This window comes from Callithrix jacchus, chromosome 1 (genome assembly GCF_049354715.1).
Source record: "Callithrix jacchus isolate 240 chromosome 1, calJac240_pri, whole genome shotgun sequence".
NCBI lineage: Eukaryota > Metazoa > Chordata > Mammalia > Primates > Cebidae > Callithrix > Callithrix jacchus.
Window position 1 is genome coordinate 180,969,849 of NC_133502.1, and position 26,811 is coordinate 180,996,659.

At 45.8% G+C, this 26,811-nt stretch overlaps 2 protein-coding genes across 8 annotated transcripts in view; one reads left to right on the forward strand and one right to left on the reverse strand.

Moving 5' to 3' along the window:
* The window catches only part of TTF1 (transcription termination factor 1), a 32,084-nt gene extending 13,140 nt beyond the window's left edge, over positions 1–18,944 (reverse strand). Inside the window, exons 1-8 of one of the 6 annotated variants that reach the window (XR_013519793.1) lie at positions 18,904–18,944; positions 15,989–16,100; positions 13,466–15,367; positions 12,119–12,342; positions 10,385–10,570; positions 8,791–8,869; positions 5,325–5,455; positions 2,977–3,204 (exon numbers count right to left, since the gene is read on the reverse strand). Coding sequence is in view for 2 of the 6 variants with exons in the window: in XM_035261221.3 (XP_035117112.3) it covers positions 2,970–3,204; positions 5,325–5,455; positions 8,791–8,869; positions 10,385–10,570; positions 12,119–12,342; positions 13,466–15,360 (2,750 nt within the window). In the remaining 4 variants the exon portion in view is untranslated. Of the gene's footprint in view, positions 1–2,969; positions 3,205–5,324; positions 5,456–8,790; positions 8,870–10,384; positions 10,571–12,118; positions 12,343–13,465; positions 15,368–15,988; positions 16,101–18,903 lie in introns of all 6 variants that reach the window. The other 5 variants (XM_035261221.3, XR_001913903.4, XR_004730059.3 and 2 more) reach the window with 5 other exon arrangements.
* Positions 18,945–22,460: 3,516 nt separating this feature from the next.
* CFAP77 (cilia and flagella associated protein 77) overlaps positions 22,461–26,811 on the forward strand; it is a 160,088-nt gene continuing 155,737 nt past the window's right edge. For both annotated transcript variants that reach the window (XM_035261255.3, XM_017977029.5), the window contains exon 1: positions 22,461–22,712. In XM_035261255.3, the coding sequence (XP_035117146.2) occupies positions 22,518–22,712 (195 nt within the window). In that variant the 5' untranslated portion in view covers positions 22,461–22,517. The remainder of the gene's footprint in view (positions 22,713–26,811) is intronic.

Here is a 26,811-nt window from a genome sequence, read left to right on the forward strand (position 1 = left end):
AAGCCTCAGCCTCGGAGTAGCTGGGATTACAGGCATGCACAACAGCAGGCTAATTTTTGTATTTTTAGTATAGACAGGGTTTCACCATGTTGGCCAGGCTGGTCTCAAATTCCTGGCCTCAAGTGATCCACCTGCCTTGGCCTTCCAAATCACTGGGATTACAGGTGTGAGCCACAGTGCCTGATCCTCAATGTATTCTGACTATGCACACAGCCATTGGTCTTATTACCATTGCCAGCCTTGGAACATCAAATAAGACAAATTTAGTAAAGTGATAAATGATTTGATGATTCCTCTAATGCCAAAGCTAGCAGCTGCAGGCTGACTGAAGTTTCTAGTAAGGGCCGTGACCCAGTTAAAAATATTTTAGGCCAGGCGCGGTGGCTCAAGCCTGAAATCCCAACACTTTGGGAGGCTGAGGCAGGTGGAGACATCGAGACCATCCTGGTCAACATGGTGAAACCCCGTCTCTACTAAAAATACAAAAAATTAGCTGGGCATGGTGGCGTGTGCCTGTAATCCCAGCTACTCAGGAGGCTGAGGCAGGAGAATTGCCTGAACCCAGGAGCGGAGGTTGCGGTGAGCCGAGATCGCGCCATTGCACTCCAGCCTGGGTAACAAGAGCGAAACTCCATCTCAAAAAAAAAAAAGTATTTCAAAACTACTTATCTTGAATAGCAAAATGTGTCATAATCTGATAGATCATTAGCTGTTATACTTACATTCTTGGTAACGGAGTATATGATACACACTCTGATCAATAGCACTGTTGCTCTTAATGACAGCCATCCACGTTTACAGGGTTGAAATGTACCAGTGGAGGTCATTTCAATGTTACATAAGGTACATATATGTTCAAAGTTTCCTATTTTTATCTCAAATTAACAGCAAACTCTTGCATGTTACCTTAATTATGCTGATCTTGCAGCAGTACTACCCTTAATGATCACCATGTCTTTTTAAAATTAAATTAAATTTTTTTTTTTGAGACGGAGTTTCGCTCTTGTTACCCAGGCTGGAGTGCAATGGCGTGATCTCGGCTCACCGAAACCTCCGCTCCTGGGTTCAGGCAATTCTCCTGCCTCAGCCTCCTGAGTAGCTGGGATTACAGGCATGTGCCACCATGCCCAGCTAATTTTTTGTATTTTTAGTAGAGACGGGGTTTCACCATGTTGGGCAGGATGGTCTCGATCTGTTGACCTAGTGATTCCACCCACCTCGGCCTCCCAAAATGCTGGGATTACAGGCTTGAGCCACCGCACCCAGCCCATGTCTTTTTTTTTTTTTAAACAAAGTCTTGCTCTGCCACCCTGGCTGGGGTACAATGGCATGATCTCAGCTCACTGCAACCCCCGCTTCCCCAGTTCAAGCAATTCTCCTGTCTCAGCCTCCCAAGTAGCTGGGACTACAGGCATGCGCCAGCATACCCAGCTAATTTTTTGTATTTTTAGTAGAGATAGGGTTTCACCGTATTAGCCAGGATGGTCTCAATCTCCTGACCTTGTGATCTGCCTGCCTTGGCCTCTCAAAGCATTGGGATTACAGTTGTGAGCCACCGTGCCCAACCCTCTTTTTAACAATGGTGTATCATCCTCCAATCGAGGCTTACTACTCACTCTTCTTTCTTTCAGCTAAAAATAGGGAGTAGAAAGAGCTCTGGTTCCTTCAACATTCCTGGTTCTTTGGAGTTTATTTCCCTGGAGTTGTAAGGTACGTAAACAGTGTGATCCAGGAGTCTGCTTTTAACATAAAATATGCTACTCTGGATTTCACTCCTATTTATTATTCAAGAGCCACTGAGTGCCCTTCGTGCACAATTTGGGGTGTCATGAGCGTCCAGAACCACTGGTTTAAGGAGTCTCGCTGCAGCTGGACATCCAGCTCTGCAACTCTCCAGGTCTTGGAAAAGCTATATCCAGCAAAGAATGTGTGGCAAGAGCAGGACTGAAACTATCTCTATGTGACTGATGCAGCCAGCAGTATGCCTACCTCACTTCCACTGAGGAACTGCTGAAATAGAAAGCATATTAGAAGGGCAGAGCTGCTATTGATCACTACACTTGTGATTTCTCTCTGTATGTTTCCTCCCTCCCTCCCACCTCAGCCTCCTGAGTACCTGGGACTCTAGGCATGAGCCACGACATCTGGCTAATTTTTGTACTTTCGGTAGAGACAGGGTTTTACCATGTTGGCCAGGCTGGTCTTGAACTCCTATGATCTGTGATCTGCCTGCCTCAGCCTCCTAAAGTATTGAGATTACAGGCATAAGCCACCATGCTCAGCCCCTGTCTTTTCTTCTAATATTACCAACAGACTGCTACCTCGTTTTATTAAAGACTTAGAAAGAGAGTAAAGAAATCAGAAGTCAATATTCAGTTTTAAAAAGGTTCAGGTTCTTGCAACAAACTTGCACATTCTGCACATGTACCCTGGAACTTAAAATAAAAACTAAAATGTTTAAAAAAAAAAAATGCCGGGTGTGGTGGCTCATGCCTGTAATCCCAGCACTTTGGGAGGCCGAGGTGGGTGGATCATGAGGTCAGGAGATCGAGACCATCCTGGCCAACATGGTCTCTAATAAAAATACAAAAAAATTAGCTGGACGTGGTAGTGCATGCCTGTAGTCCCAGCTACTCAGGAGGCTGAGGCAGGAGAATTGTTTGAACCCAGGAGGCAGAGACTGCAGTGAGCAGAGATTGTGCCACCGCACTACAGCCTGAGCAACTGTCCAAGACTCCATCTCGGGGTGGGGGGGGAATAAAAGGTTCAGGTTCCTTAGGAGGAAACCATATAATCTTCAATGCATCAGGGCTATTTAGGTGCTAATTTACATCAGAGTGTGATACTGTGATACTGAAGCAGCGGGGCAGTGGACTAGACATGACACATAAGCTTCCACATGGCAGTTACGCAGATGTTCTTGGTAACCTCACCTCTCCACAGAAGATGGAGAGATAGAGAGAACTTACCACTTACTTTTACACTGCATCCAATTTCTGCTCTTCACTTTGGCTTCTACTTCTACCCAAGATATGCCTTTGTAGAGTTTTTCCCGAACAATTGATAGGCAACTCTCAGGATCTCCTTGGAGTTTGGAATCCACGTCTTCTAACTCCTGGGGAGACATTTTCTTTAGAATCACTTCTTCAACAGCCTTGATTAGTTTCTGGGTTTCTGACTTACTCCAAGCACCACGATTTCTTTCTGTAGATATAAAAGGATGGGCTTACAGTTGCTAATCTATTTGCTTTCAAACACAATATTAAAAAAGAAATGATAAATCAGGTACTTTTCAGAAATAATGGGTATCTCAATTATAAAGCAATAAAACGAATAAATAATAAACACAATTATGTACACATTTAAATGAATTATTAACATGGTCATGGACTCTTTTTAAGAACTAAAGCCAGAAAGTATTAAAGAAGTCCTTTTTTTTTTTTTGAGATGGAGTCTCACTCTGTCTCCCAGGCTGGAGTGCAGTGACACAATCCCTGCTCACTGTAGCCTCCACCTCCCAGGTTCAAGCGATTCTCCTGCCCCAGCCTCCTGAGTAGCTGGGACTACAGGCACATGCCACCACACCCAGCTAATTTTCTGTATTTTGTATTTTGAGACAGGGTTTCACGGTATTAGCTAGGATGGTCTCAATATCCTGACTTCGTGATCTGCCCACCTCGGCCTCCCAAAGTGCTGAGATTATAGGCATGAGCCACCACGCCTGGCAAAGAAGTCCTATCTTAAAACAATTTTTTTTTTTTGAGACGGATTCTGGCTCTGTCGCCCAGGCTAGAGTGCAGTGGTGCGATCTCAGCTCACTGCAACTTCCACCTCCTGGGTTCAGGCAATTCTCCTGCCTCAGCCTCCCAGCTAATTTTTGTATTTTTAGTAGATACAGGGTTTCACTGCGTGGGCCAGGCTGGTCTTGATCTCCTGACCTTGTGATCCACCCACCTTGGCCTCCCAAAGTGCTGGGCTTACAAGTATGAGCCACTGTGCCGGCCAAAGCAATGCTTTATTTATTTATTTCAAAATAGTTGTTCATCCTGTTTCCGAGAACAATGTCTCCTGCATGAAACTGTGAGGTTCCCAAATACTTAATGGGGGGAAAAAACCAACCAAATGACTTTTATGTTCTATACATGTCTCCTGGTCAAGCATTCCTAGTGTAACATTCATAGCCACAATGATACCAACACAGTACTTGATGAAAGCACCTGAGGATTTCTGAAGGTGAATCAATGGTGGATGCCCAAAGCATCGATGGTTCACCCTTCTTCACCAGACACTCACAGTCACGCTAAGTAAGGAGCCTCACACTGGCAGCCTGCAATTCTCTTTGGTTTGGCCCACTGAATGTTACATTTTCCCCTCATTAACAATTTGGATGAGTATTTAAAAATCAAGAGATTTCCAAGAAAGAAAAAAAGTATCTAGAGTTCACAAAAAAAAAAAAAAAAAAAAAAAAAAAAAATTCAAGATTTTCCCTTCAATTCTTGGAAACTTGAAGAACTGGCTGCAAGGCACTACCTGTGTGGCTGGAGTGTACGAGCCCCGTGCTAAGCAGTAACCCCCATAAGGACTGTCTCCTTAAAGGAAACCTTTGAGGAAAGGGAGACAGAGACAGGTCACTAACACTGGTTTTGAGAGAAGTCCCTGCCCGACAGGCATGAACTACATGCCTGCCTCCCTCCCAAGGTGTCCCACGCCACCACGGGGAAGTGACCCTATGCCCAGGCTCTACCACCAGTTTCTTGGGGGTGCTGGTCCACTTGGCAGTTACATTTGCATGGACAGTTACTAAAGTATGGTAAAAATCAGTCTAGTAGGTAAAGGTTGCGTGGTTTCACTGAATACACATGACGAAACCAAATCCATTAGTATAGAGAAGAGCTTAAGAAACAAAGCTCTCGGCTGGCCATGGTGGCTTACACTTGTAATCCCAGCATTTTGGGGGGCTGAGGCAGGCAGATCACAAGGTCAGGAGATTGAGACCATTCTAGACAACATGGTGAAACCCCATCTCTACTAAAAACACACAAAATTAGCCAGCACAGTAGTACATGCCTATAGTCCCAGCTACTCGGGAGGCTAAGGCAGGGGAACCGCTTGAACCTGAGAGGCGGAGGTTGCAGTGAGCTGAGATTTTGCCACTGCACTCCAGCCTGGCAAAGAGTGAGACTCTGTCTCAAAAAAAAGAAAAAAGAAAGCTCTCACAGAAGATAGGTCTGGGGTGATTTCTGGGCACTGGATCAGTTATGGCTGAACCAGGCCTGTCAGGGTTAATTTCTTCACACAGGTGGGCACTGGTGGCCGCCACTTACGACTGCTGATCTGGGAGAACTTCAGGGCCACGGACAGGCTACTGCGGGCCACCATCTCGCCAATCGTTTTCCAGTCATTCCCAAAGAGAGACTGGTACATCTTTAACTTCTCGGTATCTCCTTCAGTATACCTGAGAAAGGGAAAATGTTTTAGAAGTTTAAACTATGAGATTAAAAATGATATTCTCATCATGGTACGAAGCAACTGTGGGAAAAGCTGAATGGGGCAGGCTGTCAGGAAACCTGGTCAGAGCTCTCTTCACTTCCTGTTGGTGTCTCAATGGTAGTTAACCTATCAATCAATCAATCCATCAATCACTGAAGTCCCAGACCAGAGGCCTGGCTCAAGTGCATAGCAGCCAGGGCAATCACTTAGCCCTTACTTAGCTCAGAGCCTCTGTCCCTGTGGTGGAAACGGCCTTCCTCCACCCTGCCTGGACAGTGCCTGCACATTTGCCAGTGCAGTTTAAAGGGTGTATTTTTAGGGAGTGCCTCCCTGACTCCCTTAGCCGGAAGGCCCCTTGTTGACTGCTTCTGGAGAACCCTGTGCTTCTCTATCCTAGCACTGTTCATACCTGCATTCACACAGGCACAGGCTCCCTCGTTCAGGTCTCCTCCTGTACACCCGCGCTGCCCGACAGAAACATAATGCGATCCCCCTACTGATTTTCAGTTTCCCACAGGAAAATTCACCTTAACCGAGTTTTAATAAAACAAATTTCAAGAATATGTTTCTTACATGGATGTGTGTGTGATGAAAAACAAAAATAAAGAAACATATATTTAATTAAACTCAATATATTAAAAATGCTGCATTTCAGTGCGTCAGTATCAAAAAATATCAATGATGTATTTTACATTCGGTTCTTGATCTTAAGCCTTAAAACCCAGCATGCGTTTTACTCTGATAGCACACCTCAATGTGGACTACCTACATTTCAAATATTTGATAGGCTCAGAAGGCTGCTGGTCACCATGCTGGCAGACACAGCTCTAGAAGGTAAGTTCCATGAAGGTAGAGACCTTGTTGGTTTTGTATACTATGGTATCCATAATGCTTGACGGACAATAGACATTCCATAAACATGCAACAAATGGCTTGCTCTCAATATGTAACTACTTAAGAAATTTAAAGTGCATTAGTCCTACATAAAAATTCATGTATGAGAGAAAAGTACTAAAAAAAAGCACTATAATGTTATAACTAGATTTTGAGATTAAACACCCAAATATTTAAGAAAAAGCAACCTTTATAACATCTTAAGATGCCTATCTGAATAGGAATGTGGTTTACATCATCAGTAAGGCAACACAAAAGAAGTCCTAGGAAAATACTAACAATTTCTTTTTTCGTTTTTTTTTTTTATTTTGAGACAGGGTCTGGCTCTGTCACCCAGGCTGGGGCACAGTAGCATGATCATGACTCACTGCAACCTCCTGGGCTCAAGTGATCCTCCCACCTCAGCCTCCCAAGTAGCTGATACTACAGATGTATGCCACCATACCAGGCTAATTTTTGTAAAGCCATGTTGCCCAGGCTGTGCAAACTCCTAATCCAGTGATCTGCTCACCTTGGCCTCTCAAAGTGCTGGGATTACAGGCATAAGCCACCACACCCAGCCAAAAATAAACAATAACATTGTAGAGTTTTCAGACATTTGTCTGTAAATGAAGCGTATGGTGAATAAAAACTGGTTATTCTTCACTATTTTCTTTTTTGAGACAGTCTTGCTGTGTCGCCCAGGCTGGAGTGCAGTGGCGCAATCTTCCTGCCTCAGCCTCCCAAGTAGCTGGGATTACAAGCGTGCACCACCATGCCCAGCTAACTTTGTATTTTTAGTAGAGATAAGGTTTCACCATGTTGGCCAGACTAGTCTTAAACTCCTAACCTCAAGTGATCTGCCCAGGCTGGTCTCAAACTCCTAATCCAGTGATCCACCCACCTTAGCCTCCCAAAGTGCTGGGATTACAAGTGTGAGCCACTGTGCTTGGGCTATTCTTCACTATTAAGAATCATGGCTGTCAGCCAGCTGTGGTGGCTCAAGCCTGTAATCCCAGCACTTTGGAAGGCCAAGGTGGGTGGATCACTTGAGGTCAAGAATTTAAGACCAGCCTGGCCAACATGGTGAAGCCCTGTCTCTGCTAAAAATACAAAAATTAGCCAGGAGTGGTGGCACATGCCTACAGTACTAGCCTCTCAGGAGGCTGAGGAAGGAGAATCACTTGAATCCAGGAGGTGGAGGTTGCAGTGAGCCAAGATTGTACCACTGCACTCCAGCCAGGGTGACAGCCTGAAAATAAATAAATTTTGACAGTCTCAAAATAATTAAATAAAGTAATAATTCTTTTTTTCCAGTCAGCAGTTGCTTAACTTATAAAAATATTCTAAAGGGGAATGATCACTACAACACAAATATAGCACAAGTAGATAACTGCTACATTATTAGAATGACTCTAAAAATTACTCTAAAAGTTTCATTCCTCTCTGTGTGTCACAGGTGGAAATACATTACCTCAGCTGCCACCATTAACTTGCCAAAAGCATTCTTTTATGTCCCATTTAAAATATCACCTTTAGTGGATTTTCTTAAAGTTCTAGTCACAACTGTCTAACCTCGGGGTTTGGGCAAACCAGGCAGGGCAGGCCCCAGTCTGTGTGTGAACTTTCCTCACCCAAGGCTGATTTCTTTCAGTAAAAATTTTAAAAAGGAAACTGAGGTCTTAATCAATTTGGAAGTTTAGGTAATGACCTATGTCTTGGTTTAAAATCAGAGCTAAGCAGAACTCAACTGCCATTGCCAGAAGATTTATGAAACTTGCCTCTCAGGTCAAGTAGTTGAGTAGAAGGTAGTTTTTGGAAGCAGCGCTAACACGTGCCTGCTTCTCCTTCTGTCCTTGAGCAGAGCGCTAACCCAAACACTTGATCTAGGTGTGTTTGTTTTTAAATGTGGAATGTTGTAAAAAATTATAATTGGTATTATATCTGGGGAAAAGGGAAGAGAGAATAACAACCGGGTTAAGCACTCGGTTGATACCACTGAACTGCACTTAAGGGACCTAATCCCAGCACTTACCTCCACCTTCAGATAGTTAAAACCCACAGCACTGTGCTAAGTGCTGAAGGGAATATCGGTTGAGCAGGGATGTTTGGGTTCACAAGGAGCTTCCGATGGAGCGGAGAGCAGAGAAAACAGGAGTAACAGCACACGAGGCAGAGTGGGGAGTGCTAAAGAAAATGCGTAGAGAAAGCTGCAGATGCAGAAGGTGGGAGGTCCCTCAGGCTTTGCTAGAGGTGGGAATGGAAAAGGGCCTTGAAGACACACATTTGACAACAAAGACACCATCTGGCTTCACACATACAAATCTTCATGATTTTCACTTCTAATCCACTGCTGTATTTTGATTTATTGTATCAGCAAAGACTAGAGAAATGTTCTGTCTCAAGCTGCTGAGACTTTTTTCTTACCTGCCTTTGTAATTGTTGACATCGAACATCTTCTTTGCTCTATAGTATATAAGTTTCCAGGGCCGGGCAATGTTCCTACCTAAAGTCGGACGAAAGGTGATCAGAGGGGCTTATGTGAAATGAAGTGGCAATTGTAAAAGGAACCCAGAACAGCCCTTATAGCAACATGAACTATCCTAAGCCCTGTGTTAAGGCTGGGATTTCCTATGTCCTGAAGAAAGCTGTCTTGAAGAGCAGATAGACACAATCGCCAGTTTCCTTGGAGAGCTCTGAAAACAAAATGCTTAGTACCTTAAGGCTCCAGCTTCCGGTCTACGCAATTTGTGGCAAAGTAATTTTAACATAATTTGAATTAAGAGGAAGAGAACACTAAGGTGGAGAATACAGGCTAACAGTTCTCCAGAAGACGAACGACCATCTTTCCCAAATCAGCATTTCTCACTTTCTCACTCTAAGGTGAAATCATCCCTCAACAGGGGTGCACTAGTCTGTTTTTCTTCATGCATTCCACGGAACATCTAAGAAATGATCCTCTTTAAATTCAAGAGAGATTTTCTTTCGCTCTGATCCTATATGACTGCGTGACCTTCTAACTTCATAAGCAGCACCTCTAGTCCAAGGGTTCTAGCTACAAAGCACACATATGGCCACACTTAAAATACATGGGAGACCAGGGTGCGGATAAGGATGTGCTTTGTGTAGCGCACACAAAATTTCAGTAAGGAACAGGAGAAACCACAACTACTACTATTGCCAAGGAAGAAAGGTAAAAGTCGATCTTTTTTTTTTTTTTTTGAGATGGAGTTTCACTCTTTTGCCCAGGCTGGAGGGCAATGGCATGATCTCGGCTCATGGCAACCTCCACCACCCAGGTTCAAGTGATTCTCCTGCCTCAGCCTCCTGGGTAGGTGGGATTACAGGCATGTACCACCACATCTACTTAATTCTGCATTTTTAATAGAGGTGGGGTTTCTCCATGTTGGTCAGACCGATCTCGAACTCCCAATCTCAGGTGATCTGCCTGCCTTAGCTTCCCAAACTGCTGGGATTACAGGTGTGAGCCACTGCACCTGGCTTTTTTTTTTTTTTTTTGAGACAGAGTCTTGCTCTGTTGCCCAGGCTGGAATGCAATGGCGCAATCTTGGCTCACTGCAACCTCCATTTCTGGGTTCAAGTGATTCTCCTGCCTCAGCCCCCTGAGTAGCTGGGATTACAGGCACCCGCCACCATACCCAGCTAATTTTTGTATTTTTAGTAGAGATGGGGTTTCACCATATTGGCCAGGCTGGTCTTGAACTCCTGACCTCATGATCCACCCCCGCCGCCTTGCACTCCCAAAGTTCTGAGATTACAGGCATGAGTCACTGCACCCGGCTGATCATTAAATTTTTCACACTGTACTTAGGAGACATGGACACATTCCAAATCCCCAAAAGTCCAGACTGGCCATAAGAATACCATCATTCATCACAGTAGTTAATGTGTGCTGCATGCAGGCAATGGGCCAGGTACCTGTGCTAGCCATTACCATGGGTTATCTTGTTTATGGCTGGAAGGCCATGGATGCTCAAAGAGTGATCGTTTCTTAACTTACCAATGTGCAATCTAAACGAGTGTCTCCTTTTTAAGTTGGTGATCACAGATTTCTCCTCTGGGTATCTGTCTGTATACAGCAGCTTGTCAGCACTCTCAATTCCTGTCAGGGCTAGAAAGTCTTGCACATTTTTCTCTAACTGCTTATTTTCCTTGACAGAAAACTTTCCAAATTTAATAGCAACACCTAGGATCGGGAGGGACCAGGGAGAGAGTGTGTATTGTTAATAACGAACAAAAGCAAACCTATTACTTGGTTTTTCATCAGCAATGGCAGGACCATGGCCCAACAGTCCCAACACCTGACACTTGTTCTCCTGGTCCCACATGCAGATTAGCTTTTCCTTCAGGGTTCAGCACAAGCCACACCTCTTCTGTCAATGTCTTCCCTGGTCATCCTATTCCAAAGGGACCTATTTCTTGGTCAGATTGTGTCATCAATCTTTTTTAAAAACAGTTTTCAAACTGATTTGTACATTCTTTAGAGGTAAGGTCTTGCTTTTTCACCCAGGCTGGAGTGCAGTGGCATGACCAAGTTCACTGCAAACTTGAACTCCTAGGCTCAAGCAATTCTCCTGCCTCAGCCTCCTGAGTAGCTGGGATCACAGGTGTGTGCCACTACACCTGGTTAATTTTTTATTTTTATTTTTGGTAAGATGGGGTCTTGCTGTGTTGCCCAGGCTAATCTTAAACTCTGGGCCTCAAGCAATTCTGGGTTGGCCTCGCAAAGTGCTGAGATTACAGGTGTGAGCCACCTCGCCTGGCCTAGGTTTACTTTAAAAACACCTTGTATAAAATAAATACTCTTGTATAAAATAAAAAACAAATTTCAACACAATACATTGATAAAATGGGATTTTATACTACTCTATAATTGTATGCACATGTGTAGTGCCATCTTTTTTTGCTTAATTTGTCTTGTCTATTTTTTTGAATCTCTCCAATCTCATTGATTCTGGAAGGCTAGGACTCTTCCTTTTACTTTTCTCAGTGACCAGTGGTATTGGGTTTCACACATCAGATACTCAGTAAATATTGCTCATTTGTAGTACACAGCCTTAAATTTGCATTTATTCTTTTTTTGAAATTTTTTTATTTTTTTATAAGACAAGGTTTCACCATGTTGGTCAGGCTGGTCTTGAACTCCTGGCCTCAAGTGATCCAGCTGCCCCAGCCTCCCAAAGTGCTGGGATTACAGGTGTGAGGCACTGCGCCCGGCCTGCAGTTTATTCCGAAATCCAATAAGCTTTATTATTGGATTTAAGAATAATAAAGGTTATTTATTATCCTTAATAATTCTTAATAAAGGAGGTTCAGAAACACAGTGAAATTAAGGAGGAGATCAAGTTCACCACAATGGCTCACTATCAATTTAATATCTTCCAGAAAGAAATGATACCTAATTAAAGCTGATGATTTTAATTTGACAGCATTTTAATGTTATATTAACTGTTATATCCTTTCCAATGTCTCAACCAATCAACCTCTTGCCCCTTCTCTTCTTGCTGCAGATTAATTATCTGGTCCCTTTACTAGAAACTGGGCAAGAAGAGGAAAAGCAGCCCACTTCATTTTGCTAATTTTCCAGCTCAGACAATTCTGGTAGGAGACAGAGCTGAAGGCAGCGACAGGATGCTTCTTGTTGATCTATAAATCTGAATCATCCATAAAAGAAAGTCAGGTGCTAGCTGTGCATACAGGAAGTTCAACAAACACTAAGGCTCCACAAGCTCACCTTGTGCTTTAAATTCCTTAAACCGGTCCAGGTCATCCCGGTACATCCGCCTGATCGTGCTGGTGGCCCTGTCCTTGATGTTAGGGATGAACTCCTGAAGCTGTCTCACGGCAGAACCCAAATCTGCATCTGAATCATCAGCATCTCCTAAATTTTCAGATAAATATCTTGTTTTGGAATCTTCAGCTGATTCCACATTGCGTTCTTCATTTGCAGGTTCTAACCTAAGTGGGAAAATTGGGTTGACTAACATTAACACATCACTTGATCTCATAGCTTTTAAACTTTTCTTCCTGTTTTTTCTTGAGACAGAGTCTCCCTCTGTCGCCCAGGCTGGAGTGCAGTGGTGTGATCTCAGCTCACTGCAAAGTCTGCCTCCCGGGTTTAAGCGATTCTCCAGCCTCAGCCTCCTGAGTAGCTGGGATTAGAGATGCACGCAACCACGCCTGGCTAATTTTTGTATTTTTAGTAGAGACAGGGTTTTGCCACATTGGGCAGGCTGGTCTCAAACTCCTGGTCTCAAGTGACCCACCCATCTCAGCCTCCCAAAGTGTTGGGATTACAGGCGTGGGCCACCACACCCAACCTTAAACTTTTCTTCAAATGGCTTTCACTTAGACTACTAGAATTTTTTTTTTTTTTTTTTTTTTTTTGAGACGGAGTTTCGCTCTTGTTACTCAGGCTGGAGTGCAATGGTGCGATCTTGGCCCACTGCAACCTCCGCCTCCTGGGTTAAGGCAATTCTCCTGCCTCAGCCACCCGAGTAGCTGGGACTACAGGCGTGCACCACCATGCCCAGCTAATTTTTGTATTTTTAGTAGAGACGGGGTTTCACCTTGTTGACCAGGATGGTCTCGATCTCTTGACCTCATGATCCACCCACCTCGGCCTCCCAAAGTGCTGGGATTATAGGTGTGAGCCACCACGCCCAGTGACTACTAGAATATTAAAGCAAGATGAGATCCTGGGGTTGACTCAGTCCATGATTTTCAAACTCTTTATTGGAACTTGAATTACTTAGATATACTTCAGAGGCAGCATAGAAGTTAAACGTGCAGCCCTAAGCCCTATATCCACTCATACTATTTTTCATTTAAATTTACTCATAGATTTTTCAGGGCTGGAATCGCTCTTAGTGAAAACAGAATCTAACTGCTTTATTTCATACATGAAGAAATTAAACTACCTGCCAAGTTTACTCAATTAAAGATGTATGATATTCTGTACATTGAGGGTCTACCTCTTGATGATTTCTGCCATTTAATAGGTACATGCTAAATAAAGAGGCATGGGCAGAATCCGTACAAGAGACATATACCAACAGCTGGAATACCATTCCCACGTTACCTTGGTACCTCTTGCACACGCCTGTTTTCTGAATAGGCCTGGGTTTTCTTTGGCTGGGGCCTGGGTTTCACACTTGCTTTAATCATAGTGCCACTGCCTTCTACTGAATCAAAGAGCGTGCTCGCAGATTTCTTACTAGACACTGGAAGATCATCGGCAGATGCTACGGCCCCTTTGACAGGCATCAGCTTCCTTTTCTTAGACTTCTTCTTTGTACTGCTGGATTCCTTGACCCCTTTCAGTGCACTCCTGCCCTCCACAGCCTCAACCTCAATGCCCACTTGTGATCCTTCAGGGTATGCACTCTCAAGGCTCTCAGGCATGGCCAATGCCTCCAATTCCCAGTTACTGGATTTTTTCTTTTTCTTCTTAGACTTGTTTTTATAAGCAGGTGCTGGCACTTCTGCAGTTTCACCCTGTAGGTCTGCAGCAGGCTGGTACTCCTGCGGATCAGTCCCAGCCTCACTGCCCGCTTGCAATTTTTCAGGCATGGCCAATGCCTCCAATTCCTGGTGAGTGGACTTTTTCTTCTTTTTTTTCTTAGACTTCTTTTTGTGAGCACGTGCTAGCAGTTCTGCAGGTTCACCACCCAGGCCCACAGTAGGCCGGGATTCCCACACATCACTCCCAGCCTCACTGCCCGCTTGCAATTCTTCAGGCACGGCCAATGCCTCCAATTCCTGGTGAGTGGACTTTTTCTTCTTTTTTTCCTTAGACTTTTTTTGGTAAGCAGGTGCTAGCAGTTCTGCAGGTTCACCACCCAGGCCCACGGTAGGCCGGGATTCCCACACATCACTCCCAGCCTTGCTGCCCGCTTGCAATTCTTCAGGCACGGCCAATGCCTCCAATTCCTGGTGAGTGGACTTTTTCTTCTTTTTTTCCTTAGACTTTTTTTGGTAAGCAGGTGCTAGCAGTTCTGCAGGTTCACCACCCAGGCCCACGGTAGGCCAGGATTCCCACACATCACTCCCAGCCTTGCTGCCCGCTTGCAATTCTTCAGGCACGGCCAATGCCTCCAATTCCTGGTGAGTGGACTTTTTCTTCTTTTTTTCCTTAGACTTTTTTTGGTAAGCAGGTGCTAGCAGTTCTGCAGGTTCACCACCCAGGCCCACAGTAGGCCGGGATTCCCACACATCACTCCCAGCCTTGCTGCCTGCTTGCGATCCTTCGGGGATGGCCCATGTCTCGTATTCTTGGTTATCGGACTTTTTCTTCTTCTTTCTCTTAGACTTATTTTTATGAGCAGATGCTGGTAGTTCTGTAATGTTATCCCCTGGACCCCTGGAAGGCCAGGAATCCTCCCGGGGGGATTCTGACTGAGGCAGGGTGTCCCTTGCCTGCTGGCTCTCCTTTAGAGCATCACAGGATGTAGCTTTCCTCCGATGCTTTGTATTCTTTTTCTCTCTAGCTTTATCATGCAGTGCTTCTGACTTACATGTATGTGACTTAGCAAGTCCACGAAGTTTGTCTGTTTTCAGCTCTCTTGCTGACTTCTGTTCCATGCTCGTGTCAACACAAACGACATCAGCATCCTCTCTAAAACACTCTGGTGTGTTGTCTATATTTTCTTTATCCATAAGGACTACTGTAACACCTACTTCCTCGTCTACCTCCAAAGCACTGCATCTTCTCTTTTTTCTCTTTTTGAGTGTAGAAGTGGCATTTTCAGTCTCGTCACAGATTCTGGATTTTTTCAAAGGAGAATAAATGAGATGCTGGCAATCTTTTTCCCTCTTTTTCCTCCTAGTTATTTGAGACTGTTCATTCACCAGAGAGGAGTCTCTGAAAATTTCGTGGGAATGTTTCTGAGGTCTTTCCTTATGTACAGAATATTTTTTCTTTTTCTTGTCGAAAACTGGAGTGTGGACTTCAAATCTGCTTGATTCTCCTTCCATTTTATTCCTATATGGAAATGTGACAACAATGGTTTATTTGTGCATTTTAATCATAGCCTCAGGGGGAAAAATCACAGCAAAATGAAATTAGATGACAAATGACATGATTGTAGTAATGATCACACATTTTCTATTATTTTAGATATACAGGTGGCTCAGAGGAATTCTGTCTGGTCCCACTGCCTTTATGACGGAGAAAAAAAATAGTTAACAGAGAACAACAGTGACTGAAGAATCAGGCCCCTGTTCCCCACAGCCTCACCTCTGAACTCATCTTTCCAACTCTGTGTTTAAGCCACAAGCAGCTTGTTTTGGTTCCTCAAACATGTCACGACCTTTCCCTGCAGCTCTCCGTGAAATGCTCTCCACGGCCTGCCCACTCTCCCTGCCTCCTGCCATCCTTCAGAGCTTGGTTTGAAGATGTGTCTAAAGTGCAATGGCACGATCTCGGCTTACTGCAATCTCTGCCTCCCAGGTTCAAGAGATTCTCCTGCCTCAGCCTCCAAAGTAGCTGGGATTATAGACATCTGCCACCACACCCAGCTAATTTTTTGTATTTTTAGTAGAGATGGGGTTTCACTATATTGGCCAGGCTGGTCTCAAACTCCTGACATCGTGATCCACCTACCTCAGCCTCCCAAAGTGCTGGGATTATGCGGTAGCTCACGCCTGGCGAAGATCAGTTCTTCAAGAAAGTTTTCCTTAATTCTTTGGGCTTGCCCTGATTCCTAAGTGATATACTTTCATATTAAAAAAAATAATAAACACAATTAGTCATTTAGAGGCTATCTTCTTTGCCAAAAAAAAAAAAGTAAAGAAAAAGAAAACAAGGAAGGAAGAAAAAGATGGTTCATCTGTCTTGTTCCCCTCTGTGTTTCTACCATGAGAAGCCATTAGACTCCATTAGAGGGCAGGCTCCACACAAGGGCCTCACAGTGGGAATATCAGGTATCTACTGACCTCAAACCAGAAGTCTACCTCTTTGTGAAAGAAGCTGGATATGCCTTGTTAGTGTCCAACAAGGAGTGAACATCCTGCAATACACTGGAATAAATTTCATAAGTCACTAAGGTTAATGCATATAGGGTGTGTGCACTTGGAAATTAAAATACAGTAATAGAGGCACACTTTCCAAAAGAGATGGTTAAAAATATAATTTTGCAAACATGTCTCATTGCTCTCTTTGCTCTGTATTGCTTCTGGGTTTCACTTCTATATACTGTGATCTGCATTTGCTATTTTTACTTAACAATAGATCCTGGAGATTTCTCTATAGTGGTCTTTAAAGCCTGAACGCTAAGCACATTTTCTGTAGAAGCCGCCTAATTTATCCCAGGTAGCAAATACCAGCTGTATTAGACAAGAATTATGTTACTCCCCGAAGTCTAACAACCCGGTTGCATTGCTACATCCTCTCTCTTGCTGCAACAAAGGAAATGTCCCTTCTTCTGTCAAAGGCTATTTCCTTCCTTTACAGGAAGGAAAATGTGTGCTGGCTCCCAATCCCCTCCTGCTTTCTCAAAGAGATGGTGGTTCCCCAGGTAATCCATCTCTCTCCTGTATCTTCAGCCTGTCTTTTTGAGCAAAACACCAACAATATTTAATCTCCTCTAATTTAAAAAAAAAAATGCAACTGTCCTCTAACCTTAAAGTCTCATCCAGCTGTTCTCCTTCTTCCCCTTCACAGCAACGTTTCCTGATAGGGAAATCACTCTCTCCATTACCCACCTTCCACCCACCTCTTGACCCACATCCTTGTAGCTTCCACCCCACTACTCCATTGAGACTGCTTCAGCAAGAGTACCTGTGTCCTTAAAGCCACTAACTTCAACAGACAGTTTTCAGTCCCATCTTTCGGACCTCTTAGTAATCATGAGCAGAGCAGATGATTTTTTTTGGAGACGGAATCTCACTCTGTCACCTTGCCTGGAGTAAAGTGGAGTGATCTCGGCCCACTACAACCTCTGCCTCCTGGGTTCAAGTGATTCTCCTGCCTCATTCTCCAGAGTAGCTGGGATTACAGGCACGCACCACCACACCCAGCTAATTTTTGTATTTTTAGTAGAGACCAGGTTTCGCCTTGTTGGCCAGGCTGGACTCAAACTCCTGACCTCAGGTGACCCACCTGCCTTAGCCTCCCAAAGTGCTGAGATTACAGGTGTAACCCACAGCACCTGCCTTGATTTCTTTTTCCTTCCTTTTTTTTCTTTTTTTGAGACAAAGTCTCACTCTGTTGCCCAGGCTAGAGTGCAGTGGTACAATCTCTACTCACTGCAACCACCACCTCCCGGGTTCAAGTGATTCTTGTGCCTCAACCTTCCAAGTAGCTAGGATTACAGGTGCCCACCACCATGCCCGGCTAAGTTTTATAGTTTTAGTAGAGACAGGGTTTCGCCATTTTGACCATGCTGGTCTCAAACTCCTGACCTCAGGTGATCCACCTGAGGCCTCTTAAAGTGCTGGAATTACAGGCATGAGCCACTGTGCCAGACGATTTCTTTAAATAATATTTCCTCAGAAATAATAATAATAGTAATAATAATAAATATTTCCTCTTCCATCAGTTCCTTTCCTTCTTTTTTGTAAATACCTCCTAGGCTGCTCTCTGGAGCCCAGTACAACCGTCTACATATATAGTCTCTACCTGCTAAAAACTTTTCAGGGTTCCTGTTATACTTAAGTCAAAATCCTTACAGACTTGGTCTTCATTTCTTCATAATCTAGCCTAGAGGCGGAGAGGTACGCCCATGCCTCTCTCTCTCTGGGTTTCAGAAACCCTGCTTTCAGTTCCTAGAATATACTATCTTCCCTTTCATCTCAGGGACTTTGCAAAAATAGCTCATTCTGCCAGGAATGCTCTTCCTCCACATTATCTTTTCTGCCGTTTAACTGGTCCAAGTATGAAAGCCACTTTCCCAAGAGGACCTCTTTTAACAGCGTTTCCCAACAACCAGCAGCTTCCTCATCGCACTTTTGGCAGTTATGATATGATCGGCTTCTTGAGGGCTAGAATCTTGCCCATCTTGCTCCCAAATTGCTCGATACATATGGAACAAACGGATATGCATTTCTCCCCCCTTACTCGGAACATACACTTCCCGCCCTGCAGGGTACGTGCCCAAGCCTCGTCCCGGATTCTCTCACCGCCTTTGGGGTTCGAGAGAGACCCTCTCTACTCCCGGGTGGGCGCTCCGGCGCTGAGAGGGGAGGAACTAACCAGATGTGAATTCTGCACCTTCTCAGTCCGAACGACCCAAGCCTCGGCGGGTGGATCACCTGAGGTCAGGAGTTCAAGACTAGGATGGCCAAAATGGCGAAATTCCGTCTCTACTAAAAATACAAAACAGGTGGGGCGCACCTGTAATCCCAGCTACTCGGGAGGCTGAGGCAGGAGAATCGCTTGAACCCAGGAGGCGGAGGTTGCAGTGAGCCGAGGCAGCGCCACTACACTCCAGCCTGGGCGACAGAGCGAGACTCTGTCTCAAAAACAAAACAAAAAACCCCCCACAAAAACCAGAAACAACAAAGGCGCTTTCAACTTACCCTCGGAAAGTGTCCCCACCTTTCTTTCAACCCGGAAGTGCGGTTGTAGAGGAAGCGGAAGTAGTCTTGCGTCATCTTCCGGCCCACTTGGCGTCATGCTGCCATGGTAACACGACTGCCGCTAGGCCCTGAACGCTCGCACAGTTGCCTACCCATTTTTTTTCTGGGGCCTTTAGAGGTCAGGTTGAGTAGAGTATAGTCCTAAAACGAAGGAAAGAGGGCAGAATCCCTCCATCGACGTACTAATGCATGCATGCATTCCATTTATTTCAGTTTTTGGTGAACTTCAGGAGCAACTTGGGAAGACAGATGACAAATCAACTAAGATAATTTCAGATTATCTTGTAAGGAAAATAAAATAGGGTAACGTGATGGAGAGTGACTAGGGAGTGGGTGCTACTTTAGATGTAAGGGAGGGCTCACTGAGGAGGGACATTTGAGCTGAGTTCTAAATGAAACGTGCAGGCAAAAAAATCTAGGCAGAAAAGTGTTCCAGGCTGGAAGTGAGTGCAAAAGTCCTGAACTTGGTTGCTGGAGGACCTGTGAGAAGGCTGTAGCAGCTGGAGCACAGTGAATGCAGGGAAGAGTGGTGGGAGATGAAGTCAGAGGCCTGCAAGGGCTAGCCGGTGCAGAGTCTGATGGATGTTAAGCTTGGATGAAGTCTCAGAAAGCTAGAGCTAGCAAGAGTTTTGGAGATCTAACCCAGTCTTCCCATTTCAACAGAGTCCTGAAGAGACTTAGCTGAAGGGGAAGCTTTAACCTGGCCGTCAATTCGAGGCCATTATATTTACCAACCAAAGGTTTAATCTTTTTGGATGTTGGACGTATATGATATAGGCAACAAGTTTTCTCACTTAATCCTTGTAGGTATCTATTAGGTATTATTAGCCCCACCTTGTAGATGAGAAACCTGGGTTTACAGTAACTTGTCCAAGGTGAACTTACATGGGCCAGCCAGAAATCGGACCTGTGCTCTTTCTACTACTCCATTATCTTGCCCCTCACCGTTCTGACTTCTATGTGATCTGCCAAGTGACTTTGATTAAAAAATGCACAACTGGCCAGGCACAGTGGCTCACACCTGTAATCCCAGCAGTATGGGAGGCCAAGGTGGGTGGATCATGAGGTCAGGAGATTGACACCATCCTGGGCAACATAGTGAAACCCCATCTCTACTAAAAATACAAAAATTAGCTGGGTGTGATGGCATTTGCCTGTAGTCCCAGCTACTTGGGAGGCCAAGGCAGGAGAATTGCTTGAACCAGGGAGTCAGAGGTTGTAGTGAGCCGAGATCGTGGCATTGCACTCTACTCTGGCAACAGAGTGAGACTCTGTCTCAAGCAGGTTGGAGAAACAATGAGCATATATATGCACTCGTGTTGCCATGCAAAGGCTGCTCTGGGGTGTGGATGTGGAGTTGGAATTCCATCTGCAGAAGTCTGCAAATGTGGTGTTGTCCACTGTTGATATGTAAGGCCTTGAAATCCAGGTTTGTCATTGGTGTCACTTGTTCTGTGGTGAACCCACTTACCTAGAGCCTTGTGGTGCTAGTGGTGCATGAATGAACCCACAAAAGGCTGGCACTAGAGGAGAGATTAGAGATCATTCAGGTTAGTGGTTTTCAGTCCTCCTCCAACTGCACCAATCACCTGGGAAGTTTTTTTTTTAATGCAGATTTTCGACTTTGCAATGCATTTTATATTAAACACTATTGTATCACATTAAAATCTTCGGACATGATAATGACTGTGTAGTTATACATGGGAATGTCCTTGCTACATGATGAAGTACCTAGGGTTAAACATAGCGTTGACAGATATTTTCAAGTGATTCTGTAATGTGTGTATATAAGTGCATGCTCACACACTCACAGAGAGAGAGAGAGAGAGCAAGAAAATGCGGCCAGTGCTGGGGACTGGTGAATCTGTTAGTACAAACTTCACCACTTTGTAAGCCCCCTGCCATTTCGCAGAACTTAGTTAAAATGATACACTCCACGGGGGTTCAGGCCACGAGAAACAGCTTGCCTCTTATCATATTCTGCTGGGAGAAAATGCCAGGAACATCACATTCTGCTGGAACAATGGCCAAACTGCCTCATCATGGGAATACCTTATCAACATCTTCCGGGGCAGCAGGCCATACCCCCCATGCCCCTCCCCACCCAGGACTATAATCGTCCCAGCCTGTACAGAAAGCCAGGGTTTGCTGCAGAGCTGCCCCTCTCTCTTTCTCTCTCTCTCTCTCTGTGTGTGTGTCTTTCTTTAACCCTCGCCTTCCCTTCAAAACCTAACAGAATCTAGGAGAAGCCTATGTGGATTTTCATTGTATTCTTCTTTTGACTTTCAAATTTTCTGTAGGTTTGAACTTTTTCAAAAAGTTGGGGGAGGGTGGGTAAGGGCATTTTTAAATGCAGTATCTGGCCTGGTGAGGTGGCTCATGTCATCATCAGAGCAAGACTCCATCTCTTATTAAAAAAAAAAAAAAAAAAAAGAGGAGAGCCTCAGATGCCATTTCCAGAGTTCTGATTCAGTGAGTCTGGGGTGAATCCTGTGAACCTTTGTTTTTCCTGTTTTGGCACATGGTCTCATTCTGTCATCCAGACTGGAGTGTAATTGCCCAAACACAGCTCACTGTAGTCTCAGCCTCTTCAAGGGATCCTCCTGCCTCAGCCTCTCCTGCAGCTGGGTCTCCAGGTGTGTGCCACTACACCTGGCTAATTTTTTTAATTGTTGGTAGAGATGAGACCTCACCATGTTGCCCAGGCTGGTCTCAAACTCCTGGAATCAGGCCATCCTCCCTCCTAGGCTTCCCAAAGCAATGGGATTACATAGGTGAGCCATCAAGCCCAGCCCAAATCTATATTTTTCAATTTCCCTTCATTGCTTAGATTTGGGAACCGTTGATCTAATCCTACTGTAGACTTTCCTTGTCACCCATCTCACAGGAAGAAGAAAAAACCCTTAGGATCCAAGAGGGTGACTCACTTGAGTCCACCCAGTGGGTCAGCATTAGCATCAGGGTTGGAATGCGTTTCGGGTGTGTGGGGCGCAGGGAGCAGAGGTGGGGACAGGTTGTGAGTAGAATGGGGGTGGGCGGAGGATGGAGTCTTTGACTTGGAAGGCAAGTGTAAATGACCCTCTAGAGCCGCCGGTTTCAACGCAACCCACTGGAGATTCTCGGTTCTCCTGTATCGATTCAGGAAAACTCCAAGCAAGTCCACACCGGTAGCCACCAAGAGTTTCTTGAAAGAAAAGGACAAGCAGAGCCGGGCACTGTTGGCGTCCCGTCGCCGGGGAGACGGGCCGTTGCAATCGTCCTCCAGGGGTGGCCTTGATTTTCTTTCCTCTCCCAGTTCGCAGCACAAAACCCAGGAGAGGCCCTGAGGATCCGGTGGGGCTTCCGCAGGGCTTCAGAGCTCCTTGCAACGAGGGGCCGGCGGAGGGGGGGCGCACCCGGCTCCGGAGGGGTCCCGGCATCCGAGTCCCTTCCTCCCAGGGTCCCGGTGGTGCGGCCCGGGTCGCGAGGCCCGAGCCTCGGAGCTCCTGGCAGGCCCCGACGTGGGGAAGCGCGCCTGACCCAGCCCTCGGGCCGGCTCCCCGGAGACCCCAGGGATGCCAGAGGCCAGGAGCCCCCGCCAGGACCTCACGCGATGGAAGAAGCAGCAGCAGCCTGTGCGCCGCACGGTCAGCCAGATCTGCCCGCCCCCGCGGCGGCCCCTGACCGTGGCCGATATCCGTCCCGGCATGGAGAACGAGCGGCTGGGGGTCGTGCGGGACTCCATGTTTCAGAACCCGCTCATCGTCAAGGTGAGCACCCCACGCTCACCTCGCTTTCGCGCTCGCCGGCTCAAGGCACCCGCGCCGCTGGGGTCCCCACTCTCCGCGCCCTGGCCCCGCGGCCCCGGGTCCGAGCGCAGAGCGGGAAGCTCCAACTCTGGTACAGACAGGCCTGGACCCCCGTGCCGGTCGCGTCGCCTCTCTGAGCCTCGGTTTCCCCATCCTCAAAGTGGGATGATAATGGCATCACTAAAGGGACTGATTGGGAAGATTGAATAGTGTAATTTCTGTGGGACCCCAGGACAGCGCCTGACATGGGGAAGGCTGCAGTGGGGGGCTGCTGTGGTTTCCCACAGAGTGAACGCACAGGGTGACAGGTCGCAGACGCCCAGCCTAAATCCTGGCTGCCAGCCCTCCCAGGCTAAAGGCCGCCTCTCTTGTTCCCCTGCAAGCCTGGGCAGCGTCTACGCAGCGGGGGCTCCGAGTCTGTCCGGAAGTATCACGTCGTAAGTTCATTTCCGTCCAATCACACTCATTCTTACCCAAATCACGAGCCTCGGGGCGAATTTATCTTTCGCCACTGGAGGGCAGTGAGCTTTTAAAAATGCGCTCCGCGTCCCAGGTGCTGGAGTGGAAGGCGCAGGTGGCAGCAGTGGATTCAGCAACAATTATTTGTGTGACCGCCAGGCGCTGGGCAGCGCTCAGAGGTGGTGGCGGCGGTTTGTTTTGTTTTGGGGAAAAGGGAACCCGTGCTAGAATTAACTGAGTTAATGGGTTCCTGGCAACATTGACTTCCTCCGCTTGCCTTCCCTAAACTCTGTCCGGCAGAGGAGGGCTGGCTTACCGCACTCGTGCCTTTCCATCGAATAGGCCCGTTTCTCAGCCCCTCCGCTCCCAACGTGGAACAGGGTCCTCCACTTACTTCTAGGTGAGAAGAGCCACTCTCCGTGGACAGGAAGGACAGCCAGCGGGGGCTCACTCTCCTGGGATCAAGGAGAGAATCACGTCCGCCACCTCTGACTATCTGCGTTAAGGTTAGGTCGTTGCTGTTGTTCAAGTAGTTAGTAGTCAGCCAATTTCTTCCTACTGAAGTGTAAAGTGAGGGCGTGTGGAGTTATTCTCCATGGTGAATTAGGGTGCGGTGCCCACCTGAGCGATATGTACATGCATACACATACATGCATATATGCATTTGTGTATGCACCCATATACATAGTTTACATCTATCATGTATAATATGTACAATATGCATGTACATATGTGTAAAATGTATGTACACATATATGTACATTTCCCCCTTTTCCTTTTTCCTTTTGCTTCCCCTGCCCCACCCAGCTCTATCAAGGACAACATTTGGCCTCTAGATGGCACTAGCTGAACAGCTTTCAGGACCAATTCAATCCCTGATTTCTGAACCCAAGCTTAGGAAAATGTACAGGAGATGACTCACCGGCAACTTGGGTTCTCTCTTCAGAGCACAAGATGCAGAGCAGGTCTGCCCTGGCCCCTGGTGACCATGGCCGAGCATCAGGGACCCATGTCCAGGCTCCCGCTCTCTGGTGATGGAGCCTGGGGTTCTCTGCTTCCATCAGGGGCCGCCAGGGGGCAGCCTTTACCTCTGACTTTCCTTCGTGGGTTCTTCAGGGTCTGTAATGTACTTTCTGGGGCAGTTAAGATGACTGTTGCCAGACCCCTTTTGCAAAATGAGCACACTGAGGTCACCTCTGTTGGGTTTTTTTTTTTTTTTTTCTCAAGGTTTTGGCAGAGCTTGGATTTGCAGCCACGTTCACTAACTCTCAGCCCAGCATTATTTTTACCACTCCAACAGCTTCCTGTATTGTTTTTTTTTTAATTATGAAAAAACTTTGGGGTTTTTAACTTTGAGGAAAAAGAGAAAATGGAAACTATGTGAGGTTGTAGAGCTTTAAGATGTTTTTCTTTTCATGTTATGGGATATTTCTACTGAGCTTGGCTTGTGGATTTCTTCATTGTGGTATGTCAGTTTCACCATCAAAGATTTTCAGCTCTCAGTGGTCGTGTGTGCCTCCGCACTATGTATGGTGGAGGTTGGGAGTGCACTCTGCCTTGGTGTCTTTAGTGTGCGCCTCCACACTATGTATGGTGGAGGTTGGGAGTGCACTCTGCCTTGGTGTCTTTAGTGTGCGCCTCCGCACTATGTATGGTGGAGGTTGGGAGTGCACTCTGCCTTGGTGTCTTTAGTGTGCACCTCCGCACTATGTATGGTGGAGGTTGGGAGTGCACTCTGCCTTGGTGTCTTTAGGAGAGTGATTAGAACTAGAGGGTATTTTGGTTTTGTCTAAGTCTGAACCTGAAGGTGTGCATCTCTATTGGAAGACTATAGCACCTTAGAAACAGGCATTTCCTCTACCATATCAGGGGATTGTTCCTTGGGTTGTTTTCACCAATGAATAGGATCAGCAACTTTTTAAAATTAAAATGTAGAAACACTGAACAAACCTTGCAGTGTTATTTCACATCCATAGAATTTACGAGGCTGTGTACAAATGAGTTATTCAAGAACATGTCTGCAGGATACCACAGTAACCAGCTGAAAAGTGAAAAACGAAGACATCCAAGCAGATATTTACAAATGCTCAACAACCATTTGCCTCGTTTAAAGCCAAGTCAACTGGTTATTTAACGGGAGTGATTGAATCAAGTCGGTGCTTTATGTGGCCACAAATGATGTATCTATTTTCCATTAGAAAAGATTTCTACTCTCATGTAGGCAGTGATGTGCAGTTAGCCAGTTTTCCTTCAAATGTGACTCTCTGGGAAAAATAAAATTAAATAGAGAAAGAACCAAGCTTCTCCCTGCTTGATTCTCATTTCCACAGAATTCTGTGACTCCACACAGAATCCTGCTACAATTGACTTCAAGACTCCTTCACAAAACCTGTCAGGGTGGCACCTTTCCTGCCATCGGAACTCAGCTGATAACCTGTCAATACAATTATAGGGAGAGCCTGCTTGGTTTGCTCTCCTGACAGCCTTGAATCTTCTGTCACCCTGGAGAGGCTGCCTATGTACAGGGGTGGAATTTGTGGAATCGAGCACCCTTCGAAAGTGCAAATGATCACGGCACCCGATTTTTACATAATTTATTACTGACTTTGTTTTTTTGTGGGGTTTTATGTCACCAATAAGAAGTGCATGCATTTGTAAAATAGAGTCATAGAATAGACACAGCGTTTGGGGCTAGAAGGAATCTTACAGACATCTACCTGGTCCACCTCCTTTTTGGAGGAGATCAAGGCCCAGTGAGGGGAACAGACTCATCCGAGGTGCTATCCTCACCTGGTGGCAGAAGGGGGATGAGATTCGGGTCTCTCCTGGCTTCCAGCCCCATGTTCTTTTGCCCACAACATATGATTAATTAACCAATGACAATTCAGGTTGGTAGCATCTTGTATAGCAGGCAGTCAAAAAGTGTTCACAGATGAATCAGATTCCAGTATCATTTCATTCAGTGTTCCTTCCAATGTGAGCTCTACCGATTTCTTAGTACTTTTTGCAGCCAAGAAATATTTGTTGGAGGTTTACTAAGTGCCCAGCACCACCCTAAGATTTCTTGGTGGTATAGAAACAGGGTTGGAATTCAGCGTTGCTGTGTTTCACAGGAGTTAACCATTTACTATTTAGCTGGGGAGATGGTATATATACACACATTTATAAATGCAGATAGAGATGAGCGCACAGAGGCAGGCAGCTTAGCACAGCACCTGACGTAAAGAAGGCTCCTGGGAAATGTTAGCTCTTATTGTTACACACACACACACACACACACACACACACACACACACACCCAAGCATGCATGCACAAATAAGACAGACATTGTGATGGGTCCCCCATAAGTTTTTGAGTGAGCTGCATTGCCCAGCAGAGTTCAGATTTTCAGGAAGGGAGCTCAGGGCAGGTCTCAGGGACCTGGAACCAGACCTTGAAAAGTGAAAAAGCAGAGTTGGGAAGGTCATTCAGCTCAATTCCGCCCTCCTCAGATCCTAAATGTTTGTAGGTTTTCACCCCAACTTGAGTCCTAGTTTACAAGACCCAGTGCTGCTGCTGGGATCATTATCATGATCACCACGAGGAAGCGTTTATTTAGGG